General features: G+C 35.1%; 1 protein-coding gene across 21 annotated transcripts in view; it reads left to right on the top strand.

The window, feature by feature from the left end:
* LOC106787102 (MAP7 domain-containing protein 2) overlaps nt 1-11,178 on the top strand; it is a 114,600-nt gene that overhangs the window by 70,752 nt on the left and 32,670 nt on the right. For 2 of the 21 annotated variants that reach the window (XM_014749160.1, XM_014749158.1), the window contains exons 1-2: nt 261-729; nt 1,168-1,472. The exons of 12 other annotated variants lie outside the window; for them this stretch is intronic. In XM_014749160.1, coding sequence (XP_014604646.1) covers nt 473-729; nt 1,168-1,472 — 562 coding nt within the window. In that variant the 5' untranslated portion in view covers nt 261-472. Of the gene's footprint in view, nt 1-260; nt 791-1,167; nt 1,473-11,178 lie in introns of those variants that run through there. 7 more of the 21 variants (XM_014749161.1, XM_014749159.1, XM_014749163.1 and 4 more) reach the window with 4 other exon arrangements.

Raw genomic sequence — 11,178 nt, 5'->3', positions numbered from 1 at the left:
GTTAACTCGAGAAAGACGATCCGTTAACGAGAGAGAGAGAGAGAGAGAGAGAGAGAGAGTGTGTGTATGTGAGAGAGAGAAAGACGTATAACGTGTATGTACCATAGGGTTATTTTTGAGGGGGAGGAGGAGAACGTATCAGGGGGAGTTCGATAGGAGAGGAGGAGAAGAGAGTAGAAGAGAAGATGTCGTTGAGAAAATCGTAAAAGAAGAGGAACGGACGGTGTCGAGGAGGAAGAGGAAGAGGAGGTGGCGGCGGGTGCGTGGGCGGGGACGGGGGCGGTGGTGCGTGTTTCGCGTGGAAAGTTATCGTCGTGTGAACGAGAAAAAGGGTAGTGGAGGAAGGTGTGAAGAGGAAGAGGAAGAAGAGGAAGAACCGGTGAAAAGAAGAAGAAGAAAAAGAAGAGGGGGAGACAAAAATAAAAAAGTGGTGGTGGTCCGCGAGGGCCACGGCCATGGGGGAAGCGGCAGCATGTTTTCCGAGCTGTGCAGAGAGACTCTGCGGAAGGCAGCGGTGTGCTACAGTTCTGGTCGTACGGGAAGTCCCTCACCATCGCCACCAACGTCTCCGCCAGCATCACCCGCCAAGGAGGCAAAGATTCCTGCCAACGTTGATCTGGGAAATGTCCGTGGTACCGGATGCGAGTTCACCGGTTCTTCCGGAAAACGCCAGACTACTACTGCAACAACAACAACAACACAGCCAGTCGAACTCCGTGACTTTAGGGAGTACGTTTATGCGCTCTCCCTTCGTCGCACTTGTCAATCTGAACCCGTTATCGATGATCCGGTAGTAGTCAATCCGATAGTAACCGATAGCTATCGTTATCAATGTTACTCAACAAACCTACAACCTTTACCCCTACAATCTAGCCCCGAACCCCATCGATAGTTCGCCCCCTACACCCCAATAGTTTGATATCACTTTATAATCGTAGATATCCGATTATCTGTTCGGTAGCGTGTCGTTTGTCCACAACCTGTTGATTAACGATCTGACCTTAACCTTTTTTTTATTTCTTATCAAACGTATCCTTATTTCTCTGTTTGTCTGTCTGTCTCTATCTATCTTTCTTTTTCTCTTTCTCTCTTGTTCTCTTTCCGTTTCCTATTTCTCTGCACCGATGATAGCGCATAACGTGCTCCCGTAAAAAACGACATTCTTAGAAAGCGGCCAGCCATGCCGACGGACTTCACCAAACGGTTGCCTGGACTCGAGGCAAGGGACTCCGGTAGACGACAGCTCGATGAGTGCAGGTTCGCTGGAGGAGGCGGAGGCGGAGGAGGAGGAGGAAGCGGTGGCGGAGCAGGAGGAGGAGGATGGGGTGGCGGTGGGGGTGGAGGTTTTGGAGAAATCGGCGAATATGGAAGACCCAGCTCGAGACTCGGCAGACAATCGGGACTCTCGTCCCCAGAGTCTGAGTCCGAATTCGACACCTCCGAGGACAACTCCTCGACGTCTGGCGACGAAGGTACACACAACAACAACAGCCAGGAAAAAAGAAACCCCCTTGTTTTTCTTTTCCTTTATTTCTTCTTTTTTACTCGCTGCGATTTATGACGTCGTTTTCTTCTTCTTCTTTTTGTTTTCTCTTCGATCCTTCGCCCACTCCCCGCCTTGTTTTTTTTCCCTCAACGAGATTACGAGATTTTTTTTTGTTCTTATCCCCTCTCTCTCTCTCTCCGCTTTCTCTCTCTCTCTCTTTCTCTCTCTCTCTGGCTTGAAACATTTTCTTCGAAAAGAAAAAGAAAAAGGAAAAATAAGAATCGAAGATATCTTGCCTCTCGAGTAGGTTTACTTTTTGTTGGCAACATTCTTCATAGCTATGTGAGCTGGGGCACATGTGGTACAACTCGAGTACTTTCGCGATAGATAGGTGTATATATATATATATACTCTGTGAGAACCTTTCGCGTAGCTTTCAAAGTGCTTTTCTTCCTCATAAAATAGCCGAAAAAAAAAAAAAGAAAATAAGAGAGGGAAAGAGAGGAGAAAGAGCTATATGGTATTAAAACCCTCTACCCCAAGAATCTTTTCAACGCGGTGAAAGCACACTCGAAAACTTTTGCTTCTGCGATTCTAGTAATCGTTCGCGGATTTTCGTCGGATCGAAACAACAACAACAACTGGTGTTTTGCGTATATGCTCATTGTTCCGTATGAATTGTTCGAAGCCATCTCGCAATTATAAGTTGTGATAAAAAAAGAAAAAGAAGAGAGAGAAAAACAAAAAGAACCATTCAAATATAGAATTATTATTATTATTATATTTAAACTAAAAATTGATATCCATTTAAATTAAATTAAAAAACAAATAAAAAAATGATACAAAATAATGAAGAATTGAAAAATGTTAGGGGAAGGGAAAGATAACAGGCACGATTCAACGAGTATAATTGGATCGATTTTATTTCATGGATTAATGAAGGAGTGGAGGGGTTAGGGGGGGATGAGAGAAGGACTCGTTGCGTATCCTTTTCAAAAATAGAATCACCTGCGTTTTTCCATTTGACGTTTCTACGATCGATAATTGGGTTCCTCCTCTTTCGTAAAACGATTGTAGCTTTCCAACAAATTCTTCTATGGATATATCAGAATCGCGAGAAACAAAGGGAATCACAGCATGGCTGGCATGTGTATCCAGATTGAAATTGTTCGCGAAATCGTCGTCACTGGATCAACAGTCCAATGTTATCGATACATCTTGCATGCCATAGTAATAGGGACAAAGCCGGGTTTTCACGGGTAACGCCTGTCGTTGATCAACGTAATTGTTTTGTCGAAGAAACGTGTTGGCAGGCGTGAACAATATGTTGTTGTATGTAGTAGTTGGTTGAGTAGAATAGTAATAATAGTAATAGTAGTAGTAGAATAGTAGTAGTTGTGTTGTCAACGAGTGGTATGTCAGTATGAGAAACTGTGTGCATATATAAGCATATTAGTATGTGCATATGATTGTACACGTTTATATGCACGTGTGTGTTGCAAGGTGTCGAGAGAGAAAAGCCCCATTGTGTACGCTCGCGTGCAGTTTGCTTTCTCTCTCTCTCTCTCTCTCTCTCTCTCTCTCTCTTTCATTCTCATCGTTATAGTTTGTACGGGTAGAGAGAAGTGTTGCATTCGCTCTCGCTTAACATCCACAAACTTACTTCGAATTGTCGATTATGACCACCGATATGCAACGCGATCCTAATGCGGTTTTCATCGAGGTGAACATCTTCCTTTTGGGGTCGCATTTATCGATGATTGTGCCATACTCTACCGTCTAGTATAGAACGCATATAATATACTATCTTGTTGTAAATTATTATTCGTCTTTCGTATATATTTCTTACCTCAGATAATAATAAATCGATAATATATATTGAATTGCGATAAAACTTTTGTTACCTTAAAAAATAAAAAATAAAAAGAAAAGAAATAAAAAAGAGATATAAGTTCAGAACGCTTCGATTGGTTTCGTTCAATTCTTTTTTTCTTTTCTCTTTTATAGACTTTACTGCAACGTGTAAAATAAATATATTCCAAATAAAAAGAATATAATCGAATTCTTCTACACAAACGGATTTTTCCAAGCATGCGTGTTAACTATTTATACGAAAGAATGTAAACATTTCGTTGATTCGTATGCAACGATAACGTGTGATTTTTATTTATTTTTCTTTTCTTTTTTTTTCGAGAATGTTGTCGATAATGTATTCTCTTTTCTCTCTCTCTCTCTCTCTCTCTCTTATTTTCTTTCTTTCTTTTTTTGTTTAATTATTATTTATAAATCAATTTGTGCGTCCGGCAAACTTTTTTTTTTATTTGTCGAACTTCTCTTACTCATCTTTTATTCAAGTCGATAATCGTATATAAACAATTTTTCGTGCTTTTTGTTACTCCGTTTTTCTTTCTCTTTCTCTTTTCTCATTATGAATAATCGATATTTAAATAACACACACACAGAGATGAAAGTTAATTAATTTGAAAACGTTCGTACAATTACATCCGCTTACGTTATCATCCTATATCATATAAAACAATTTACGTTTCTTTAGACACGTGTGCAAATTAAAAAATATTAGCTATCGATAAACATCAAGTAGAATTTGAAAAGGATATAAATATAAAATGAATTATAATGTTTAATTTTATATATTATTTTATTACATATTGGTATGTTGAATAATATTAAAGAATATTAGATGTATGGAGATAAATTGCAAACATGGTTTAGTTTTCATTATATCTATATATTTAAAAAAAAGCTCTTCGAATAGTAATTGCAGGTAACAAGATGATAAGTAAAAAAACAACGAAAAATAAAATAAATTCTTCCCTTTCTTTCTCTTAACAGAAATTTCTCGATAAACGTATAATATTGCGAATAAAATTGAAGGGTGAGGATAAAACAGAAAAAAAATCCTTGGAATATTTCGAGGAAGAGGAGGTGAGGGGGATAGGACAGACACTGCAAGCAACGTCAATCGAATATCTCAAGAAGAAGGGTCTCGACCCATCTTTCATCGAGTATGGTTGTCTGTGTCTATCTATCGATAGAAAGAAAGCAATAAACTCGTAAAAGTTATCTGTGGGTGTTACAATGGCTCTTACATTTCGACAGAATACCTCTATCATGCTAGCGATCAGTCAATTTCTTTTTTTTTTATATTTCTTTGCTCTTCTAGGAAAAAAGTTGTTCGACCACGCGACAAATCGCTGACTTTGGATTCCGATTTTTGCCAAGCCGGCCTGTTTTCTTCATCTGCTGGCCTAAACATTTCAGTATAAAGTAAGAAAGGGATAGGAAATAAAGTAAAAAAAAAAAAAAAAAAAAAAAAAAGAAAGAAGTAAGATATTTAACTGGGGAAAAAAGTGCAAGCACCCGTTGGCAAACCAGCTTTAAGATTTCGTCGATCTCGCGTTTCCTATAAACTATCTCGATGTAAAACTCGTGTCGTGTGCACACACTCGTGAGAATAATTGATCTTTAAGATTTGTCAGATTAAAAATGAGGCCATGAGTATATTATGTACATGTGCAATATATATGTATATTGGTTTACGAAGTTGTTTTCTATCCTCGTTTGATAGGATCATATTATCTCTTTCTTTGAAATTGGTTATAACTTAGAAACTTTGTTTCCACCTTCCACCCACCCACTAGTTCGTTTAGATTATTTTCATCTGAAATGTATACGCGAATTATATTATGAATGATTATTTTTTTCCCCTTTTATATGACATATTGTATGCATGATATTTTTTCTTATAATATACACACACACATACATATATATATATATATATATTTATACGTATGAAAATTAATTGAAAAAATAATTAAAGAGAATAAAAGATCAGTAGGGGTCGATTAAGATTTCTTTATATACTTTCGTAAGTTATTTTCTTCAAGTCCTTACATTGTTCTAAATCAACGAATTGCCCCCATTATAGTGAATGGAAGGATGGATATTTTTGAAACTCCATTTGAAGAAGATACCAGATAACTTGGATCCGTCTCTCTCTCTCTCTCTCTCTCTCTCTTCCCACCCCCACCCCCGTTCTTTTCTCTTCACTTTTAGCAAAAGGGTCGTCTCTATTGTCGCATTCCGGTTCGTATTGTCTACCTTCTTCCGAGAATACTGGGATCGTTTTAGTAATTGAAACAAGTACGGCGAGTGCCAATTATATCCCCGTCATAGCTTAATATCCTTATTGTCGCTCATGAATCTGTAACTATCCAAGCAACTGATAATCTTCTCTCTCGTTTCCTCTCATTTTATTCTTTCTCTCTTTGTTTAGCGAGAGTTTGAGTTTAATAGTTGAAAAGTTGTCTCTATTAGGCAGCAGCAGTAACAGCAGCAAACCGGCTTGATATTTTCTCGGTGCATTTCGTTGTTCGAAAAACTCACGCAAAAAAGAAAAAAAAAAAGAAAAGTTTCGTCTATCCGTCTACTAACCCCATTTATTTTCTCCGGAATTTTGCAATTTGGGTGTCTCTTCTTCCGTCTTTCACTCTTTTTGAATTATTTTTTCTTCTTTTTTTTTTTTGTTTTTATTTAGTTTGTAAATTATTTGCAAAAGTTTTTTCTTTTCTTTCGGTTTAAACCAACGACTGAACTTTGCATGACATTTATGTCCAATCCTTTTTCCTTTTTCTTTTTTTGTTCTTCCTTTCTTTATGATAACAAAATAGTACATTCTTGGTATTCGTATTATTGTACTATATATTCTATCAATCGTTTGTATTTAAGGTTCGTTGACCCCTCTCTCCCCCTCCCCCATTAATTGGGGATTAAGAAACTACGGAAACATTTTAAACGAATATAATGCAGATGTCTAATGTAAACTTGCACGATAGTGGAAGGAGTAGTTTCATTATCAGATGTCTTAAACTAGAAAGTTCTTTGCAAAGTTTAGTTTTCCTGTCAAAAACAGACGCGATATCGTGCGAGCTCTCCGATGGTTGATGATGATGATGATGATGATAATGATGATGATGACGACGACGATGGGAAGAAGTAGACGGAAGAGGAGGAGGAAAAGGGGAAAGGAGGAGTATAAGGAGGGGGAAAGGGGAAGGGGGGAAGAGGATGAGAGAAGTGCACGTGTCTCGTTGGTTATTGGAACGATCGATTACGCTTCAGTCACGTGTACGCAAGTCAAATTTAATAGCTAGCTATTGGCATCGAACGTGATAGGCTCGATAGAAATTCGATGAATAGGATTTAATAAAAAAAGAAATAGAAAAAAAAAAAAAAAGAAATAATCAATAGTACCAAAAAGAAATAAACAACACACCCCGGCGGCAGTGGTGGTGGTTATTGGTGGGTGGGTGGTGGCTGAGCTTTGATGGTACTTTTTACTCGTGTTTTTTTCTTCTTTTTTTTTTTTTTTTTTTTTAATTTTTCTCTTTTAGTTCTTTCGTCAAAAAAAAGGAAACGTTATTTTTGATTTGTTTCGCGCAATACAAGAAACGAATTGATTGGGATTTAACGCTTTATTCGACAATTTACTTACACTTGCATTTTGTATCTCGTAAAAGGTTTTTAATAAAAAAATTTACATTGTTTTTTTATTATTGAATTAAAATGATTAGTCAATATTTGGTATTCGAGAGTGTATATATAAATGAAATATTTATAAATGTAATTGTTATATAGAAAGTTCGATTGAGTAAAAGTAATATCATCTGATGATAGAAATTTAATTAAAAATTATCAACCGATTGTTTTTAATTAATCGTACGCGAGATCTACGTTAAACACCGTGTTTTTTAATAAATTCCCGAGTACCCGCGTAGAGATTTGTTGCTAAAAATTTAAAGAATTATCTTTTTCTCTTTTGCGTTTTTTTTTCTTCTATTATATAAATAATAATCGTATAATATATAAAATTACTTAAGAAGATTTTTATAAAAAAAAAAAAAAAAACAAATAAACGATCTAACAATAAGATCAGATTGCTATCAGTTAGAACGAGAAGAAGAAATGTGTATACGAATAAGAGTTTTAGAATATTTGTTTTTTGATATCGATCAGAATAATACGAGATATGAGTGATATATTCCTCCGAGAAATATATGACGGCGGTGGCAGCAGAGTCAATGCATTTCTAAATAATTTCACCATTCGTATCTTGGCACGATAGAAGAAAATCCTTGCTTAGTATCATTCCAGCTGGGACACGCCCAACTTTCGAGAGATCCAACAACTGAGAGTAGTAATATAGTTCTTCTTATTTCATGGAAGAAGGAAGAATATGTTTTGAACGACCTCATTTCTTTCCGTAATTACGTTCCCTTATTAAAATATTGAAATTGACTAGACCAGCACGTCATCGTACTAGTACTGGTGCTGCTGCTGGTACTAATGATGGTGGTGAAGGTGGTGGTGGGGAGGTGGGGGATATTTACATAATTATTATCGGTTAAAGAAACTTCTTTCCGTCTCTGTTGCTTTTCTCCTTGTTCGAACGAAGTGACTGCAAAATGTTTTCTCGTGTTTTACAGCATCATCGTCGATTGGTAACAAAACTTTTTTTTTCTTGCACTTGAAAAGGTGACTAATCGTTCAAGAGTAAATAGGAAAGAGAAGAAGAAGAAGAAGAAAACGTGCTCGGTCTAATACGGCAACAAGCATCGTTCAGAAACTTTATGCTGCAACCGATATTACTTGCAAAAGCATTTGCTATTTCGCGATGAACTTGTAATGAAATTCTATTTAAAGTTAAAACTTTACTATTAGGGACTCTCTCTCTTTCTCTTTCTCTCTCTTCACTCTACTCTCCTTTATTTTGTTTGCTCTTGTCATACTTGCTGCGATCGTTGCATTTAAAACAAAATTAGTCTACAAATTTAAATGAAACGATGTAATGGGATCTTTAATTAACGTTATTTTATTATAACTACTTATTATTGAACTTTTACTTAACGCGTAACAATTGGATTGTTATAATTATACAACAAAGTCGATCTAACTTTTCGAAGCATTTAGAATGTATTACAACAAACGTTTACGAAAGAAAATACTCTACTTGGCGGAAATTTATACTAACGTTCGAACACAAATACGATTATTTGTATCTATTTAACGTATTATTTAAATATTACGATTTTTCAATGAAATTAACAAGAAACAAAAAATATAATAACACCATATATACAAATGAGAATTACGAAAATGTATATGTACATATAGGAATTCATTAAAATTCTTTCCTTCAAAAATAAAAAATGGGCATGAGTAGGAAATAAAATATAGGGAAGGAGTTATGATTTCGTGATAGATAGATCTATGGAATAAAAATGATTGGTCTTATCGATGTTACTTTTCTCGTAAACGATCGAGCAGCAATAGCTGCATTGTATGCTGGGATATTGCGATCCAATCATATGTGAAATCGCATGGAGGGTCTCACCGGATACTTTTCCATCTCATCGAATCCCCTACGGCTCGTTCAGCTGACCCAATAGTGTATAGTATCCTGGCTATAGCAATTGATAAGTCTGATATCGAGATTCTTATTATAAACGTTTCTGCGTTTCGATGCTCGTGAATCGATCTTTCGATAAACAGGCAACTATGTGGTTCCGTTACTCTCTTCTTCTTTCCCTTCTTCCCCCTTCCCCCCTTTCCCCGCCCCCTCATCAACAATATTATTTCGTATCGTTGTATTATCTTCATCATCATCATCATCATCATCATGAATATTGACCGTTTCGTTCAAGTTCGAGTCGAACCTATTTTAAAATACTAAATTGGTAGTAGTAGTAGTAGTAATGGATGCAGTTTTTTCAACATTTACATTTTTATTTAATTTTAACGTTGATCTCGGAATACAATCGTTTATACGTGCGAGGCGTTTCTTTTTTTGTTTTTTATTTGGGGATACTACTCTTGAAATATATATATATATATATATATAATAAATTATTAAATTAATAAAAATAATATTTAATTTAAGAAATATAATTTTTTGGAAAATTATTAAGGAAGATTTATGCTTAAATATGTGAGAGATCACCGCGTACTCGTAACTTTTGATATTAAATTGTATTGTTGTTTTTTTTTAATTTCAAATAATATTTAGAATAATTTATTTCTCGAAATGTTACTTTTTAATGTTTATATCGTGTAATAAAAGTGTAACGTAGTATAATGTATATATATATATATACGTTCTTTGAACCGAAAGAATTAACAATCAAACGAAATTGAAACAAAAGCAATTAACGATTATAATATAATATTTAATGGTATAGGATTACGATTATTATTGGTCACAAATGTGTATCATTAATTTATCGAAATGGCGTTAATAATAATCTCATATATAATAAAATAATTATTGTTTTAATATATTAAAGAGAATTAACGATTGAATTTTTTTAATTATATTCTGTTAATTTTTATTCAAGGCTATATAAGTCAACAGTAAGATTGTATAACAAATTTAACGAAGCTAATTGTAAAGGTTCGTTAAGATATTTTTCTTAGAAATCATTGTTTTAGAAATTACATCGAGGGTGTTTTGTCTTTGACTCGCCAGGACCAGGTTCTTCACGTAAACGGAATACTATGTCGGACTATTCTCACTCCCCCATTTGTCGTTGCATCCAGGGAGAAATTAGTCTGAGAATATCTTGAATTCTCCCTCGGTATATCGAATTAAAATCCATTTGTCTTCTTCAGTGTATATACATTTGGCACGTGTAATTGCAACGGATCCTATTGTTCTCTATACATTCGTGCGGTTCTCACGTTAATATGCGTGTCACTCATTTGGTTAATTCGACATAGTCAAGAAAATGAATAAAACAATATATATTAGTTTAAAATATTATTGTACTGATAAATAACAATTATTATCATTTGGTAAATATATATATTTTATTTATTGCATTTTACAATAACAAGTGGAAAAAGATAGATTAGATGCTTTGTCAAGTTATTATTTAAATTATTAATAAAAAAAAATATGTTAATTATTGATCAAACGATTTTAATCGTTTAGTATTTAAAACAGTTAATTTAATCGCGAATTGGACGTATTATTTGAAGATTAAGTAAAAAGAATAATTAATCAATGTTAGAGTTGTGTCATACTCTTTTCTTTATTTCGAATAGATGAGAGGAAGAAAATCAAAAGAGAGGACCGATCGAAATAGCTTCTCATCTACGTTTGAGATAGAATCGTGTCCTCCTATCTATCTATTGTAAGAAACTGGAAGAATCCGGGGAAAAACACAACACACACCACCACCACCATCATCACCACCACACAAACCTATTCTTTCTAATCGGCTGACCTATTTTTATTTTGTTCCTCTTCCTCCTTCTTCCCAGATCGGCCCCCTTATTTCACGTTTTTTTAACGGCGATACGAACACACAAGGATCAGAAAATTTTTTTGCCGGTGGGATGATGATGATGATGATAGTTTTGCGCCAATTGAAATACGCCAAGGAATCGTCGTCGTCGTCGTCGTCGTCTTGACAAAGAGAATACGACACTGAACAAAAACGAAGAAGAGAAAGAAAAAGAAAAGAGAAAAGAGGACCTTTGTGGTTTGGTATTTGAGTAATAGATAAACTACCCCTTTCTTCTTCTTCCTCTTCTTCTTTATTTTCTTATTTCCTTTTCTATTTCCAATTAGATTTCCCCGATTCTTTTTTCATACCTTTTTCTTACAT

Source organism: Polistes canadensis, unplaced genomic scaffold (assembly GCF_001313835.1).
Source record: "Polistes canadensis isolate GaletaPanama2010 unplaced genomic scaffold, ASM131383v1 scaffold_92, whole genome shotgun sequence".
Lineage (NCBI taxonomy): Eukaryota > Metazoa > Arthropoda > Insecta > Hymenoptera > Vespidae > Polistes > Polistes canadensis.
This window is presented reverse-complemented; position numbering and strand designations above follow the sequence as displayed.